This window comes from Rhamphochromis sp. 'chilingali' (assembly GCF_963969265.1).
Source record: "Rhamphochromis sp. 'chilingali' genome assembly, chromosome: 2".
NCBI lineage: Eukaryota > Metazoa > Chordata > Actinopteri > Cichliformes > Cichlidae > Rhamphochromis > Rhamphochromis sp. 'chilingali'.
In genome coordinates this window covers 43,221,560-43,240,308 of record NC_137930.1, presented here as the reverse complement: position 1 = coordinate 43,240,308, position 18,749 = coordinate 43,221,560, and the positions used below count along the sequence as shown (strand labels likewise).

At 40.5% G+C, this 18,749-nt stretch overlaps 1 protein-coding gene across 1 annotated transcript in view; it reads left to right on the top strand.

Annotated features, from left to right (window-relative positions):
- Window positions 1-18,485, top strand: part of carmil2 (capping protein regulator and myosin 1 linker 2) — a 63,299-nt gene extending 44,814 nt beyond the window's left edge. The window contains exons 33-41 of the mRNA XM_080875425.1: window positions 4,673-5,531; window positions 6,056-6,160; window positions 7,403-7,439; window positions 8,052-8,120; window positions 9,451-9,701; window positions 10,748-10,880; window positions 11,016-11,105; window positions 11,602-11,703; window positions 11,812-18,485. Coding sequence (XP_080731551.1) covers window positions 4,673-5,531; window positions 6,056-6,160; window positions 7,403-7,439; window positions 8,052-8,120; window positions 9,451-9,701; window positions 10,748-10,880; window positions 11,016-11,105; window positions 11,602-11,703; window positions 11,812-12,377 — 2,212 coding nt within the window. The 3' untranslated portion in view covers window positions 12,378-18,485. The remainder of the gene's footprint in view (window positions 1-4,672; window positions 5,532-6,055; window positions 6,161-7,402; window positions 7,440-8,051; window positions 8,121-9,450; window positions 9,702-10,747; window positions 10,881-11,015; window positions 11,106-11,601; window positions 11,704-11,811) is intronic.
- Window positions 18,486-18,749: the final 264 nt, after the last annotated feature.

The following is an 18,749-nucleotide window of genomic DNA, read 5'->3' as shown; positions in this document are numbered from 1 at the left end:
GACGATATAATTGATGCGAGACAAAATACAACTCCACAACATTACTAGCGCAAAAAGACAACCTTCCATTTATTTTCACTTAAACAAGAAGCTGGTTTTTATGTACATTAAAGCTTTATAAAAATGTAACAGTGCAAATGCAAATTCCTTGCTGAAAGTTTAACCAAAAGGCATTTCCAGTAGAAATGGGCTGACATATCCTGAGCATAACCATGTATAATATCCACTGAAGTTAAAAAGAGGTGCTTTGCAACATTAAACTGCAGTGTGCAGTACGCATTTTTCGGACCATAAGGTGCACGGGATTATAAGGCACATTAAGCGAAACAAAGCAGTCAGATAAATCAAACTTTATTAAACTCATTCTTCTTGCTTCCTCCACTTCTGTACCATTGATTCATTAATGTTGAATTCTCTGGCAGCTGCTCTATTCCCATGTTGTTGCAGTATATTAATGACTAACCTCGTATTGTGGATGGATTATCTCAGTTGTTCTCCTGACTGAAGTTTGGTCCGTTTACAGCATCCTGCCATGCGATTGCATTTGTCTCTAACCATGAAGAACCTTCACGTTAACTTTTATAAGTGGAAAAGTGTTAGTGTTCGTCCTCCAGCTTCACTGTTTATGTTATGCTAACATAGCTGTGTCGCTAGCGATCACGTAGCACATCATTATATACCAGCTAGCCCAACTTCAGTAACCCTACAAACGTCACTGCTGTTTAGTTTCCTGTCTTCATTTATGTTGGAAGTGATAGCAGAGCTGTACGTTTGATTTTTTTCAGAAATCTCTCAGTCAGAACATGCAATATCATGCTTAGGTAACTAGCGAAACTAGCGAGCTAACTTCCGCTAGCTTCCTGCTAACTTCTAACTCCGTTAAATGTAATAACTTTTGTTTTCATGGATGCCTGGAAGTTAAACTTTATAGTTACACCTGGTAAAGCAGCAATGCTGATCGTTTTATTAAAGATGAAAGAATTTAGACAGTTTTTAACTCTAAGTGATGCTGCAGTGTTGTTTGACCTGAAGCATACGGAGTTTAGGACCCAGATTACTCCCAGATTTAAGAGCATCTTAGTCCGACAAATACGACAATAACAACGGCCGCTTGCATGTTCTGCAAAAAATGTGCTTTGTTGTGTATCTGACGGACAAACACCAAACCAGTTCCACATCACGGAAGTTGCACCGTTTTTACAAACCAATTCTGGTTCATCTGTTTCACTCAACAATCGGCCATGTGCGTATGAAAACAAAGGCACCGCGCATGCGCGTTTTACTCCCATTCTATCGCGATATTTCATTTTCCTATCGTTGCCTAACATTATACCGGTATTACCGTGAACGGTATAATATGGCCCAGCCCTACTAACAAAGTAAAACAGGAAGTAACTTTCTAAACATATTCTCAGAAACTTGACACAAAGGAACACTAAGAAGGCAAGGAAAACAAATCAGTTCAGTTCACTTTGATTCCTAAAGCACCAAATCCTAATAACAGTGGCCTCAAGGCGCTTTGTATTGTAAAGTAAAGACCCTAGAATAATAAAGAGAAACCCCAGCAATCGGACGACCCCCTAAGATCAAGTACTTGCGGGAAGGAAAAACTCTCTCTCAACAGGAAGGAACCTCCAGCAGACCCAGGCTCAGGGAGGGCAACCATCCGGCATTACCAGATAAGGTTAGGTTTAAGGGTATGCTTGGCTCAAAAGCTCAAAAGATGGTTTTCAGGGAATATTGTTAAATGTTCTGTTTCAATACCATATGTCAGAACAAGATCTAGACTGTGATTAAAGTGGTGGGTGGGTTTATTTTACATTTTGAGAGAATCAAATTAAGTCTAATAATAGATTAAATGTTGTGTTGAGGCTGTCATTTTTACATCTACATGGTATTAAAATCCCCCACAATAATTATTTTATAGATGAGCACTAAATGAAATAAAAAGTCTAAGAGATCAGATAGACCCACTGACTCTGAGTAAGGACCAGGTGGACGATAGTTAACAGCAAATAAGTTTTCCAGTTTTAGGTTATCCAGCTAGGGTTGATAAGGCTAAGCGTCGGTCTTTTAAATGAAATAAAACTTTCTGGGTCTTTGGTTGGTTAATAAGATGGAGTGAAGGAAACTCTGTTATATTCAGAGAGTTTCTCACCGCCCCCTCGGCCTGTGCTTCGAGGTTTCTGATGGTTAGAATGACCCGGGGGTGTGGATTCATTTAAATTAACATAATCATCCTGCTTTAACCAGGTTTCTGTAAGGCAGAGTAAATCAGTGTGTTGATCCATTATTTATTCAAAACAGAGACATAATGTTTAATAATCCACATTTCACTGTTTTACTTTTTGGTGCAGTTGTTGATAATATTGTTCTTCCTTTGTGATATTTTAATGTTTTTTGCTAATTTTTGGTTTGTTTTTGGTGGTCTGGGAGCAGACACAGTCTCTAAGGAGATGGAGTTTTGGAAAGAAAACAACACAATCAACTCAGATCATGACATCCGGGGCTTTCAACTGTATTTCACTGTCTTTCTTTTTTAATATAACTGGTGTGGGGCAATGGCATGACAGGTTATGTAAAGGGCGAGTCCCCCATCCGTATACAGGGATGGTGGCGCTCTTTCTTCAGCCATCCACTGACTGCTGGTCAATAACCTTTAAATTCTTCATACCAGATTCTTTTTTTAGTGTTAGTGTTTTTAATTACTGTTCACAGACAGCTGACATTTCTTTCAGCGTCCATTTGCTGAAGTGGTTGTAATGAGGCTGTGTTCTTCACAGCTGTTAAATGTGATGTCATGACTACAGGTTTGTGCTTTGGTAATATACGGACTATTCAAGGTGCCCAGGTATATTTAATCATAGCCATATGGTGCTACACTTTATCTACCCACAGACAATTTAGATTTACTGGTTAGTGCCACACAGAAAAGCTCCAGAGATCAGGAGATTCAGACAAGGGACCTTCTTGCTGAAACAATGGTGCTTACCACTGCACCAGTGTGGATCAGTTGGGCCCCAGGTTAACACCGACTGCCTCTAATGCTGTTGGCCAACAGGGTGTCAGTGGAAACTTTGCTAATGTTGGCTATAACGAAGAGGAGAGGAGGCAGCGAGAAAGTGTGGAGATGAGAATATGGACTAAATGTTGGACAGCAACTCATCCACACTTAATTGAGTGAAATAAAACTGGCTAAACAAAGCCAATTAAAACAAAACATAATCATTTCTGTACTGTACTCTGCTGTGCAAGTCAGCCTTATCTTACTAATTTTGTACCGTGGGAATCCTTATGAAAGCGGGGACAATGATGATCTCACCCCCCACTCCAGTCTTCCCTTCAAATGGAGATATGTCTTTAGGGTATACCATCACAGACTGCCTACAAGTGTTTTGGACCTCAATGTATATGGGGTCTACCGATATGTTCCTGTAGTAACTAGAGCCCATTCTGGTCTTAAGTCAGGATGCAATTCTCTAAATATCCTCAAATCCAAACTTGCCTCTTAAACATGGTAACACCTGAGGCAGCTCTATTCACTGAAGGAGACTGTGACATGCTGTTAAAGCTCTGGCAGCTGAATCAACTTGTACACATGCAAGATTTTATTTTGTGTCACATTAGGATCAGAATACTTTATTAATCCCTAAGGAAATTATGTGGTTACAGAAACAGACTCAATTAAATGTAATAATACAATATATTATATCCATCCACATTCTTTTGCTTATCCTTATCAGGGTAACAGGGGGGCTGGAGCCTATCCCCGCTACCATAGGGCGAAAGGCAAGGCACACGCTGGACAGGTCGCCAGTCTGTCGCAGGCCTAACACATAGAGACAGACAACCATTCGCACTCACATTCACACCTATGCAAATCTCTGTCAGTACTCTCACTAGAGCATTTTGAACACCAGTAAATCAGATTGACCCAGCCTGATTCCTGACCACTCCGTGTGTGCGATTTACATGTTAATTATTACTCAGGCTTAATGTAAACATCCGTGATTGAAAAAAATCGACTCTTCCAGTAAATGTAAGAATCAGCTGGTTGAATTAAGACCATATAAGAGCCATTACACCAGAATTGCCATGTCAGAACAGCAGTTTGTAGCATTTTTAGCTTTTACACAGCAGACAGGAAAGTAGGAAGAGAGCAACGTGGAATAATGTGGAGGGCATGATCTGGGATGGACTCAAACCCAGGCTTCTGCAACCCTTTCGTTGAGCATTAGCAGCACCAGGTCAGAACAGCTCTGTTGCTGTGTTGACAACAACATGTTATGTTGGTGTAGCAGGTGTGAACTTCAAACAAATGTCTTTCCCTTTGGTGTTAGCGTCCTTCATTTTCTCTATACTAAGCTAACTCTCCCGAAGTAAAGACAAAACTACATAGACATGACCGGGCTCATATCCACTCAGGACCAGAGCCATGATTGGACTAATATATGTATTTATTTAACCAACGGGTGAAGCAAATTTTAAGCATATTACATGGAAGTCCAGACGTAGCTTTGTCAATCTGTCGGAGCTGTTTTTGCCCTGTGTGATGTTTGCATGCATGTTAGCTGTGTGCCTGAGCTCAGCATGTCTTTGGTCCTGTACCAGTAGTTGTAGTACTGAATGTCTCTTCTTGTCTGTTGCTCTTTCTGCTGTTTTCCTGCTGCAGAAAAGGCCAGTGGGAGGAGTCAAACCCTGCCCAAGCCACTCCCCCAGAGTCAAGCCCCACCCCCTCAGTCTCAACCCCCTTGTCCTCTACGTCTGACATTATCACCTCCTCTACCACCACTCTCACTTCACCCTATGCATCCACTGACATGTCCTTCACATCCACTGATGTTCCACCCCTCTCTACCTCCATTCCATCCACCTTTTCTTCCGTCACCACCACCACCACACTTCCCACCAAAAATATCAAGAAAAAGTTTGGTGACTTCTTCGCCTTCAAGAGGGCTCGAGTTGCCCGAGCCACCAAGGCAAGTGGGGGAGAGGGAGGAGGAGGAGAAGGGGTGAAGGTCAAAAGGACCTCCATTGCAGACCTCATTCGACCCCTCCGTGAGGCCAAAGAAAGGGAGAGGGAGAGGGACAAGGAGAGAGAGAAGGAGAGAGGGGCAAGGTCAGTGGAGGATGCTAACATTTCTAATGATGCCACCACCACAGAAGGAATCTCCGCCACCAGCCAACATCTTGCAGGCGATGTGCGGGAAAAGAGATCGCCTGCCCAGACGTTAACCATGATGATGCCACCCAGTGAGACCACTCCCTTGTATCCCACCATCACAACAAGCCCTGATCTCACGACTACTGTACTTTCCAATCTGGAGGAAGAGGCAGCTCCTGTCTTGCCAGCTCGCATGCCCAGTCCTGTGGTCACTCGCACTCTGACTGAGCAGGACAAGCAGCTGGTAGGGACTCTATATGGAGAGAGGAGACTAAAAGTGACCAAGAGGGCACTGAGAGAGGGAAAGAGCCAAAGTCTCATACTGTTGACGGGATTAGAGACTGATGACAAGGATACACCCACTAAGGTCAGTCTTGTGATACCTGTAACATCATAATAACAGTAAATTATGAGATGAATCTCGATGGGAACCAAGGTTTCTAAAAAAGCTAATGTCAGAGACAAGCCTTTATTTTGAATTTCTCTTGTTTTAAGTCTAATCTTAGCATATTAAGGTAGAACCTTTCCCTGTTCTTTGACCTGCTCCCATTTTATATTGTAAATGATGCTATTTGTTGTTGATACAGAGTAAACGCTTCCTCAAAGGTCTACCTGTTGCTATGATAAATTTACCACGTTATCACTTTCGTCGCCTGGATATGACCAGTACAACAACACAGTCGCGTCTTTGCTGTGCTCGTGTGTTAACACAGTGATACTATTAGTAAAATTCTAGTAGGGCTTCATGCCCATTCTCATAAAACATCTACTCTACTCTCAATCTTTATATTGACAGTTTTCAAATAATACCAACGGAACCAAGCCAAGCCAGTGCCTGTGTGTGTGTGAGGGAACAGTTATTGTTCTAAGTGTTTCTGTACTGTCTTTCAGAAACATGCTTCGGAGAGCACATCTAGTTTTGAGCAGAAGCTTCAGGTGATGTTGCACAGAATGGGCGTGGCCAAAACTCCACCTGCTGAAACCAAGATGAGCCAGGTAAATGGGGGAGTGCGCATGTGTGTGTAAACATATTAATCTGAACATTGTTTGCCTTAAATATTTTATATGCAGGACTATCACACCTCTTTTATTTTTTATCTTTTTAAATTGTGAGAAACACTCCTCACACATTCTCCCACATCCCATTTTGAAAGTTTGCCAGAAAACAAAAGTGATTCAGTCTCATTCAATTATTTTTCCCATTTAATGAGTGATTGATTAAGAAAATGGATGATAGGTTGGAATGTCTTAAGAAAAACCACATATCTCAATTTTTCAATATTCATTGAGTCTACTCTCATTAAACGTACATTACAGATGAGTGTGGAAACTTCACAGTTTTTACCCCTGAGCCATAACAGGCTGACTGAGTATTGTCATCATCCTACCAGGCAGCCAGGCAGTGTCCCAGTAGTTTTGTAATTAAATAGTATATCATCATAGTTTTATGATTCAAAGAAATATGTAGATCTAAAATTACCTTTAACTTAACAGACATTTCCACTCCTCTGTAGTAGGCTAGTGCTATTAATGGGAATAGAAAGCAGCAGTAATGGCAGTTTTCACACTGACACTGAGAAAATGCTTTCCTACTCTATCTGAACACCCAAGGTGCTTTACACAGTTTGTCTCATTTACACCACAAGCACTTTTTCCTGTGCACTTTCTAACATTCGCACACACTTACACTCTGATGGATGCATCAGAGAGCAACCGGGGTTAGTATCTTGCCCAAGGATATTTGGCATGTAGACTGGAGCAGATGGGGACCTTCTGATTAGTAGGTGACCTGTGTTCTTCTGCCCTAATATGTTTATGTGGATAATCTGGTTCAAAAATGCTGGAAAATATAGAGCAAAAAGCACCAAATTGCAGCCCATACCTGTGCACTTTGAAAACCAGTAACTTGGTCAGTTTTCATAGTATGACGTTAAATTATAACTTTGTTTTAAAGAGTACAAGAAAGTTACTACAATGAAAAACAGGTTTCAACTTTTTCAAGTTTTCACTGCTTTTATTGGAATGACCCAAACCAAACCAGCAAAATAGACAAAAATGGTTGGAAGAGAAAACAAAGGTGAATAGTAAAATCCCAACTACCTCATATTTATCTTTTTTATTTATTTATTTAACCTTCATTTAACCAGGAGGGCCTTGAAATTCAAATCTCCTTTTCAAGCAAGATCTGGCTACACGAAAATACATAAGACAAAAATAAGACTAATTCCTCTTTTACAGAATAAAGATGAAGAGCTGAGAAAGGCCAACTCTGATGGTAAGTGTTTTTGCATAAATATCTCTATCATAAAAAATATATGTTGTGTATAAGTGTGTTTGTGTGTGTGGTTGTCAGTGTGCAACTCAGTGTTGTGTGCAGTGTAATGCCCTTTAAGTTCACTACGTAAAGGCCAATCCATTTGTCATTTATAACTTACCATCCACTTTCCCTCCCACTGTCGCCAAAGTGCTTGCTCACAGGGGGTCATATAATTGTTGGGTTTTTCTCTGTATGTATTATTGTAAGGTCTACCTTACAATACAAAGCGCCTTGAAACAACTGTTGGTGTGATTTGGCGCTATATAAATAAAATTGAATTGAACTCAAATTGAACTATTCTGATTAAGTAACACACTGTCTTCCAACCTTTTTAGTGTACATGGTTATAAATCAAATTTAGTTTAATTCTTTAACAGAACATTTGAGTCTATGTGTTTCATATAGTTTTATAAATATTGTTTTTTTTCCATCACTCTTCTTATTTTGTTTGAGTCATCACTACTAATCCTTGTTTTAAGATCTGCCATCTAGAGCTGTGTGATAAGCTGTAGGATTCACATATTATTCGTAATATTCACTGTCTTCTACTGTCCTGTCACTGTCCCTCAGGTGCTATTCTTGACAAACCTGAACCACCTCCCACATACATGAAGCCCAGGACTATGTCCACTTCATCAGGTATCAATATTTCCTTGCTCATGTCTACATATAAATTATAATCTCAATCTATAGCTTGGAAGAGCCAGTTCAGCAAAAAAAAACAAAAACCCACGGTATTGCTGTGTGGGACAATGCACCAGCATGAAGAAGTCAGTGATGATCGACCAGTTTTCACGTATTTTGTAAAAAATTGAAATATGGATCTGTAACACTTGTCAGCTGTTACAGGACCCCAGCACAGTCAGACATGCACAACCAATGAGGTGAATTTGTGCCTGTGCCACACCCTTTGCAGAAAAGGTGTGCAGCAGCACTGCTTCAGGATGTTGAGCTGCATAATCCACTGGAAGCAATATCCGCTTGCACAGGGAATTCTGTCCCAGAATTAAGGGATGTGTTGGGTGGAAGATAACTGCAGCCGTAACTTTATGCATTTGCCACTGTTTCTCATTTCTAGCGGTCTATGTCCCCATGCACACATCTGACCTCTATGAATATTGCCTCCAACAACACTCCCGGCCGAGCCAGGTTTTGGTGGACTGAGGTCTGCGTGTAGCCCGAGTCCACCATAGCCTGCCGTGTACCCCCTTGGCATCTTACCAGAACTCTGTACATGAGTCAGCTGCTCACGCTGTGCGGCTTCCTGCTCCTGGTGCATTTGAGCCAGGACGTGCATCTGCTGCACGGGCTATGGGTCTAACATCATGTGTTGGGATGTTGGGTGCCACTGTAACACTCTTCAGCTGTTACAGGGACCCAGCACGTGCTAGGGTTAGGGTTAGGGATGTGCACAAACGATGTGGCTCAAGTGTCCTTATTTACAGAGTGAACTTGTTTACACAGTTTGTTTTTTCAGACTGTCATGTGGTTCCAGCTGTCCCGCTACCCATCCCAGCGTCAGCTCGTACCTCCCCTCCAAGGTGCCGGCGTGCTACTGAAATAATAGAGGCAGGATTAAACAATCATTGTCAGCTCTGTCTGCGGAGCCACAGACCACACCCAGCGTCAGCATCATATGTATTTAAAAGAACAACTTTATAATGCTTTATAATAAAGTTGAACATAGTCTGGATATCACGTTGTAATGTACTATATGTAAACAGCAAAGTTTAGTTTTTGGAGGTTTTAGTTTTGGTGGACATGGGACACTGGACAGTGAGTGACATCATAAACTTGTTTCTGTAGTGTAACCAGTCTGATGTATCTAGGCCTGTGATATGAGAACACAGGAAGTTCTGTACTAGTATGCCATGCTTTCTGTGTATAATCTACATCCTTTTAAACATCTGTCCAAACTATGGGCACTAACTGGGAACACTTGCAATGTCCCTTTCACCCTGCTTCCCAGCTGATCCCAGGCATCCGATCAGATCTCTGCACCCCGTTCAACCAGATCCTCTCCTTCCTCCAAAGCCCGCCCTCCCAGAGCGTCCTATTGGCCCCCTGCCACCCAAACCTGCCATCTCAGCCAGACCTCCTCTCTCCACCCTGGCTGCTGCAGGAGGAGCTCGTCCCTCTTCTGCTCCTCCTTCCAGCAGCCCAGTGGAGCGGCTGGAAGGAGGAAAACATGATGGCAGGCCAGAGGAGACTACAAGACAGGTAGTATATTTCATTTTATTGTTGGCAATAAGATCATTCAGAAGGTGAGACTGTATACAAAGCTATTATTGTTTGATTATATATTAGGTAACTAAGTAGGGCTGGGCGATATGAGAAAATATCACTATAGACATCACGATGTTTAAATAACCCCCCAAAACAAATGTTATTGTCAACCATATAGTGGTATATGGTTGAACTGGTATACTCATTCAAACTGACAATTCAGTCAGGGGGTCATTAATGTGATGACCTCAAATTACAGAAACATAAGCCTAGACAGTGACTCTAAAAACGAGTGACCAAGAACAGTCGCAGGTGTCACAGCTGGTTCATTTAAGGTTTTCTTTGGTGTGTGGGGAGAGGCTGACATGCAGAGTTTAAAACACTCTTCTTTATGCAGTGGATGACTTTTCAGCTGGTGAAATAAAGTCGTGGTACTGCTTTTACCAAAGTTTTATGGCAGGTTTTGCAAATTACTGCGTTTTGTTCGACATCCTCCTTGTGAAATCCAAACTACAGCAAGTGTCATTCTCTCACTTATCTGAAACTCCCACAGTTGCCATATTTTCTGGTAGCCATTTTAATCATAGTGTGTGGAAAACTCACAATACATCGAGTATATTCAAAATATCGCTCACCCCTATAACTAAAAACACTTTAGTCAATAGAAAAAGAAAGGAAAACTGAAATTTGAAAAAGAACGTTTAAACAATATTTTGTGCTTTCAGAACTAACTGAACTATGCTTTCTTTCATTTTGTAAGGAACTAGCCCGTTTAGAACCAGTACAGGAGTTTTCACTTTGATAGCCGCGTCTAGGTGATGATTCACATTCATGTTGTTCTGTTAAGAGGAAAAACACCTTTTTGTCTGATCATATTTGACATTCTGAAAATGAAGGACTGCATTTAAAAATAGCTGTTGATGCAGTGCTTTTGTTAAACCCTTGAATTAAACCTTCTTGACTGATTTGCTGATTTCAAATCAATGGTGGCGTACAGAGACAAAATTGTGTCAATGAACATCTGGTGATTACGTTCCTAGAATGGAAGCGAGGACGGTTTCCAGGGTGGAACATCGAACGTGTCGTCTAGAAAGGAGCTTCCTTCACTCCCACCTCTCTGGAGAAGTCCCGGTACACAGGATCGCGCTGAAAAAGCACAATCAGTGACAGAGGGTTTGTCTTACCTGTCTTATTAAAAGAAATTTAACCAAAATTGTGGTGGTTCTGATACAACTTTCAATGCGTTTTAAAGAGAAATCAGCTCTGGAATCCAAGTCAGTGTAAATAAATGATTGTGTGTATTTTCAGAGAGTCTTCCTAAGCCACGTCAACACATGAAGCCTCCTCCGCAGCGTAGAGCTGTGTCTGTCCATGAGGATGCCTTTGCCATGACACAAGGTGAGGCTTTGCACCAGTGTTTGATGAAACTGTGAAAAATAATGCTAGCAACAGCAAATCCCACAACTGGTTAAATGAAAAATATTCAGAAAAGTGTGATTAAAATAAAGATTATTAGAGAAAGTCAACAACTTTCAGTTTATCACCCCCAGTGAGTGTTCATGGCCAGAGACACAATTCATCGTAACCTCTCAGGCTGATGTTACTTTGTGCGTCTTGTTTGATGTGGGCCTGACATTTAGAGTTTCAGTGTCCGGCTCCTCCAGTCCGCATGTCAGAGATACTGAACCGTGAGTTGCCCCGATGTATCCAGAGTGTGTGTGTGATTGTCAGACAGGCTTAGAAAAGAGTCCGTGTATCAATGTGTGATGGTTTGCGTGAGGCTTTGAGTAAAATGTTTCATCCATTCGTCACCGTGAGGTTAAGTGTGGTATTCTCCCAGAAAGGGATAATTGATGATTGACTCTTTATTAAACCTCATACCCTTCTTTTTCAGAGCTGAAGGCAGTGTTACAGAGGTCACCCATCCGTTTCCGAGGCAACAGAAGTGATCTGCCATCCTGCACTGAAGATCCATCCAGTGGAGAAGGACAGAGAGGTCTTCATAAGTCATGCTCATAATTTAGCCTTTTTGGTCGATCCTTTTCCTTCTTTGTTTTATTATTTATTATTATTACTTATTAATCTATATCATTCATCTTCACAGCCAGTGACATGGGAAGGGAGACTGATAAAGATAAGAAGGGCATTCCCCAGAAGGACGAGCTGCAGGAAAGACGAGGAAGAATGGGATGTGGAAGCACAGCAGCCGAAACCAAGCACCCCCATCAAGGAAAGGGTGAAAGCCCAGGCTCAGGGTGTCCCTCCTTTACAGCTCAAGCTCTACATGAAGCAGATGCAACCCAGTTTTCCAGCCATGCATTTGACAAAGCTTTACCCACCCAAGAGAGGCTTCCACCACAAACCCGAACACTGGAAAAGTCTCCAGTGATGCCCCCACCCAAAAATACCACTAGCACAGCCCCAGCATTGCCCCAAACTCTAGATAAATTACTAGTCTCCCCAGCACCTCGAGGAAAGACCCTCAGCACAATCCCAGTCACGTCTGGATATTCAGACGTCCCCCAAGTAAGTCCTACATCCCACAAGAAGAAGGTCCCCAGCCCGGTGGATCTGAGAAACAGCACACCAGAGAAAGAGACCATCTCTAAACATCACACAGTGAAGGCAGAGGCAGCAGACCAAAGAACTGAGCCCCCTCTGTCTGAATAGCATCCACAGACTGACTTACCTAAGCAGAAAACACATTTAGGAGGGAGAGGTCTGAGACATCACTGCGATCTGGAACTGAGGGCGTATCTGAGAGTAGTGTGAGTGTTTTAGTGCAGCAGATAAGTAGAAAATCACAGTCACTAGACCTTTGTTTGTTTGTTCTTGTGGAGCCATTGATTTGAAAAATCCCATTAACCACTTGAATTTTAAAATTGGTCCCAACGTGGCTGCCCACTGGTAAATTTCAGAATTTTTATTTTGACATTTAAAACACTGAACAGCACTTTGTGGGAAATTTCAAGAGGGCAGTAAAGCTGCAATTTCTACACAATCGAAGTATTAAACAGATAATATTGATAATAAATGTCACCCCGGCCGGCGGACACATTAACATAAGCTGTTTAAGCTTGTTTATTGGCAATAACCTGCCATCTTTTATCATATCAGATCAAGTATAACCAGCCGTTTTGTTAATGCAGCACTTTCTTCTTAGAATAATATATAATCTTGCTCTAGATATTGGCAGTTAACCATGTCACACAGCGATCAGGCCTTTTAATCCAGCTCTAATTGTTTTTATAAATAAAGTATTTTTTGTAAATAAATCAAGATGTCAGCCTGTATCTCTGAATGAACTAAAAGCTTATGTGGACCTCACAGGCCAGACTGTAAACCTGTGATTTTGTAGAATATGATGCATCACTGTAGATTAAGCAATATAGTCTTTAAAAAAACCTGCTCAACCCTAAACATGTGCGGCGGTAATACTGCTCCATGTCACACTGATGGGGAACATTTTTCTGAAAAATCATTAGATAAAAAAAATGCTACAAATTTACTGCCAGGAAGGAGAGCAGAGGTGAAGAAGTCAACCAACAGCAAGAAGCTGTTTTAATCTAATTCTGTTTGTTTTCTTAAAAGTAGGCTTTATTTATTTATTTATTTATTATTACTTTTTCATTTTGATTTTTTTGGAGGGGTGGTAGGGCTACAGTTCGCTTGCCTTTCTGTAAAAGTCACTATAAGCCAGCAAGTGGTTTACACGTGAAAGATCCCCAAACCCAGCTTCTGGGAGTACTCCCAGTGCTGGTTGCATCAGCAGGGGCATCTGGCATGAACCTGGTGCCATATCAAACATATGAATCCATCTGTTGTGCCAACCACTTAATAAAGCAGCTCAAAAAAAGGAAACAGCTAAAAGTATCTTTACATAAGTTACAAAGAGAACGACTTCAAACTTCAAAGATGAACTTTTACATGGTCAAACATGCGTGGTTTGATAATGAGTTGTCCTCGTCTCTAAATGTTACGTTTCCCACCAGAGTCAGCATTTTGACATTTCAAATGGCTAATGGGATTCCTCAAGAGTAATCATAAATGAGTATATCTGCACATTTTGGTATTTGTATCCAATTATGAATGATTTTACTTGCACTATTGTACTCTCCTGTAGAATCGCTCTCATGTCCGGAGTGTTCTCGTTAAACGTGTGAGAACCACAGGTATGATACACCCAGATGGTACCGACTTCCTGCGTGCTAGCTTCTGTATAGTTGGTGCATTTATTCTGTGGGGTGAATTTTTGATTTATATTAGTTATATATACAGTGGAAGCACATGAATTACATTGCTGGCTTGTTATTGCAGTCTGTGCAGATTTACCCCAAAGATTAAATGTACTGATCGTTAGCTGTAGCTAGCTGGGCACATGTTCACCAACCATGTGTCTGCTGAGTGTATCAGTGTGTTGACAGCTCATCCTCTCATCTGATGTCAGAAATGATCATGCATTTCATCCTGTTATTTTGCTGCAGACTCATTATTTTTGAATCACATCCATCTTTGCATTGAACAATATGTGTCACCTATAAAATTCATTTCCATCAACCTGCACACATCGTTAAGAGTCTGAAATGAGCTTCATCAGCTACGGGACTGAAATCTTTTTCATGCACTTTCCACAAAAACATTCAATTTGTTAACAAGACATTTCTGAGCGTACCACAACATCACACTTGGTTTGATTACACCATGTCAGGCACATTAATAACAACTACTTAAAATTGTTATGATTTCAAAGTGAATTACAAACTCCATGCTGATAGCAGATGTCTTTTTACTTTGCCTTTTTGTCACCTTCTACAAAATGACTCGGTTTCTGGAAACTACATTTGTACTTCAAATCTAATTGTGACTAAGGTTATTTAGAGACATTATTTACATCATATTACTTGGTCACACTGTGAATTCTGAGTCCAGGCAACCTCTTTTGGATTATGCCAAGGGGATAAGTAATTAGTCACTAATACTACTGAACTCCTGCTGATTAAGATCTCATATTGCATATCCTTTTTTTGGAAGTTGAGGGAGATGCCTCATTAGAGGCCTCCACCATGAAGCAGGATTTGGGGTTAGTGAGGTAGGTTTAATCTGTGGGTTTGCATTGTGCCATAGTGGTCCCTTCCTCACTGGGGTACATCAGCATGTTAACTTCTGCAAGCCTAACATGCTCTGGGTTCATTATGTTCAAGAAAAGATATCAAGACTATAAAACATTGTTTTCATATTTGTTCTTTGCTTATTTTCCTAACGACCACAGAAAGAGTAAGGCTACAACTGTCTCATGCAGCATAAGAATAAATTTTAGCAGCATGTTTACATAAAAAACAATTGTATAGTCAGATCTACACGTGCCTTAATGAAGAGGCAGTGATACTCATGACGAAGGCAGCATATTAAGTCAGAGTTTCCCTTCAGAAGCAGTTTTTTAGTTTGCATTATATTTTCAAAATCCTCTTCTTCTTTTTTTCTGGTTGTAGTTTGCTTGACATATGTATGCAACTCTATATACGGTTGTTGATTTTTGGTCATCAGTGCAAACACCACTTTTGCTATAAACACGTGAATAGGGTTCATTTGCTGAGTTGATCTATATGACAATACTTAATGTGATCATTATTGTTAAGCTTAGTTTCAGTTACAGTCACGCTAGGGTTGGAGGCCTCGGAGCCACCAAAGTGATTGGATCTGTGTGCAATCAGCTTGTGGTCAAGCCTTTCAAATGGTGTCTTTGAAGATGGGCACCAGGCCTGTAACTACGTGTAGTGAGTTACATCTTCAAAGTGGCTTTGGTCCATTAAGACAGTGATAAAAGGGCAATAAGATAAAAGTCAGACTATAATCAGCTGGGGTCAAGTTAGCATTTACATGCAGTTCGTTTGTAATAATATGGCAATTACCTGTTATAAACTGGGAAAAATTGCAAATCTGTTTGCTAAGTGTTGCAAATTTCAGTGAAGCAGTGGAATACCAAATGCAAGGATGGACTAGCCACTTGCAGCACAGGCATAATACATGATGACGTGAGGTGCGGCCCACCTTAAACAGTCAGCTTGATAAGCAGTTCATGGATTGTGCAGAATCCCTACACAGCAGGTCTGACTCAATCAGAGTAAATAAATGTGGCAAATTTACAATTTATACATTTAGGAACAAACAAAGATGCAGCTATTTCATTTCAGCAATGATCAGAATTTTAGTAAGAGCGGTGCAAATTTGCTGCTCAAAAGTGAGGCAGCAAGTAATGTATTAACAAATATAACACAGTGTAAAAGCAGGTTTGGCTCTTGTGTTTCTCTCTGAAAACAGAGAAAGAAACAGAAATAAAGGGGGACTATAGAAGAACCAATAGGATTGTTTTAAAAGTGAGCTCTTCTGATACAACTGTGTGTGTGGGCCCTGAGGACCAACACTCAGGGGCGTGCAGGGTTTAGCTAGAAAAGCTGGTTTATTACAAACTATTTAAACCTGAAATCTATGCATAGCAGCGCAAATGTGTGATGTAAAGAGCACAAAACATATTTTACTGTCAGATCCCGATCCATCTGTGTTAATGAAGATACTGTTTCTGTGTCACTCTCTGGGTTTTTCTGCAGACTCTGTTAAATTCTAGGTTCTTATTAAAGTCAGTATTATGTATTGTAACATTTAAACATGAATCTATGTAATAGCACCTGTCAAGCAAAGTGTGCACGCTGCAGAGAAACAAAATGTTTTCATTGTATACTGGTCTCTGTGTAAAAATGTGACTAAAGCACTGGAATGCAGGAACATGTGGGGCTTGGCTCTCGACGCTCAGAATGACAACTCAGTAAGGATCTACAGGACAGAGCCAACGTTCTGGCTCTTGGCTCGCAGCTTTAAGCTGGTCCTGTGCTGATTGTGTACTTGTTCTGCTAACATCTCCCCAAACAAATGAGCACTCATAGCAGCAGCTATCACACAAAAATCAGGCATGTTGATCTGGCATTAAATTCAACACAAGTTGCAGTAAAATGCGAGCCATGAACCTGACTAAATCAGGTTTGTGTGATTCGTTGGATTATATTTCCACTTGGTGAAGCAGATAAGTTGTGTTCATCATCATCCGACTGACTGTAGCCTGTAGTCAGTTTGTCTGTATTTAGAAACTAGATCAGGGTTATTTGGAAACCTTTTTCCTATTTGAGTGTGACGGCAGTCATTGCAAGTCTGGAGACAGGTTGACTCCCAACAGGCGACCTGTGCCTTGTGACTAAGAGAAGGGTGCTGTATGTTCAACTTCACAGCAACTACTTTCACATGGTTGCTGACAGCAAAAACAAAAAACAGTGCTGTCTCTCAGCAACTGTGTTTTTCTGCTCGCAAATAGGCCATCCTGTTTTTATTCTAGTCTGACTCAGGCTTAAGACCAACTACAAGGAAAAGGTACTTTGGGTATGTCTAAATTGTTTTGTATGTTTGTGTATTTTATTAGATTTAATTTCTAAGTAAGCACAAGAAGTGAATCCTTTACTACTGAAATAGATGGTCTGGAGGTGAAAATGGCCTCGTCTATTCCTATTGCTTTTCCCCTTTCCATGCAGTGCACAACACAGCATGCAACATCTCTGCAGGACCTCAGTAGTGCCCAGTGAAAACTGCTTGGCATTGTGCAATGTTGCTATGAACTCCAAACTTTAATTCTTTGATTTCGTCCTCCAAAAGTCAAGAACGATACGAGTTGGATTTCCTCATAAACTAAAAGTGTTCAGGGTTGTTCAAAATCAAATGCATAAAACAGAAATACTTTACTTTTGCAGTGTTCACATACAACTGTCATGCCCAGTTTCTTTTCATTTGTCATATGTCGGTTCAGCCTTATCTTTAGTTTGGACACGTAAGGATAGCTGAAATTCTTCTTTAACAACATTCAATCAGGAGTACAGCACAAGACCTTTTAGTCAAGTACAAGTAAAATTAAAAATTAACCTCTTGAGATCCATCAGGTGGTTGGTGCTACTATATTTAGAACTTAGGATTAAGTTCACTGTTTGTACCCAAATGGAATAGAACAACAGTAAGTTTATACGTTTGCAAAAGATTTGAAAGTTAGTATCTTCTCGTTTCTGAAACTATGTTTGTGTTGCATTTGGCTAAAATACCACCTAACGCTGACCCTATGAGGTTTACTGGTGAGCTGACCTGAGCTGTTCAGAGTTTGGCATCATACGTTGAATTGCATTGATTTTTTTAAAAGAAATTTTGGTTGTACAAGTATCTCCAAACAGGTGGAAAAAAGCATTCACATTTATATGCACTGAAAATTATTACAAGTATTTATTTTAGTCTCGTATTTTAAATTTTTCTTTTTGCCTTGTTTTCACATTAAGCCTTTTTATAATCTCCAGCTGAATACATGGGACACTAAAGCTCACTCACTCACTCATTTTTGTGGGATCACATGAATATATTATATTCGTATATCCATCTAATCACTCTTTTAGTCAGCTAAATAATTTTCTCCAGAGTCACTAGATTAAAAACAAAACTATATAATCAGAGGAAAATGTTGTGTTTCTCTCAGGGTGGTTGTTGTGAATGGTGTGTGTGTTTTATAAGAGCAGACCTCAGTTCACCTCCCTGTGATGTCTGACCCGAGCCTTCCTCTTATCCTGGAGGAGAGTTTATTTTCTACCTTCATTGTTATTTTTGCCTTGCACGCACAGAATATGTACAAAACTACATAACACAAAGTTATAAACAGAGTGTGAACCTATACTTGTTAAGATTATTAAAAAGTTAACTGAGTTGTGTGATAATTTTGTACTTTGTAAAACTTTGACTCAGTTGTTTGTTGTCATCGGTCCCTGTGAAGACTTTGTGCTCATTTTTTGTCTTTTCTCTTTCAAACCTTTCTCTTCCTGTTAAAAGGGAGTTTTTCCTCTACACTGTTGCTCATACAGCCTCATCGGATTGTTGAGGTTCTCCCTCTTAATATTCTAAGGTCTTTGCCTTACAATATAAAATGCCTTAAAACAGCTGTTGAAGCAAACTGGCACTATATAAAAAAAA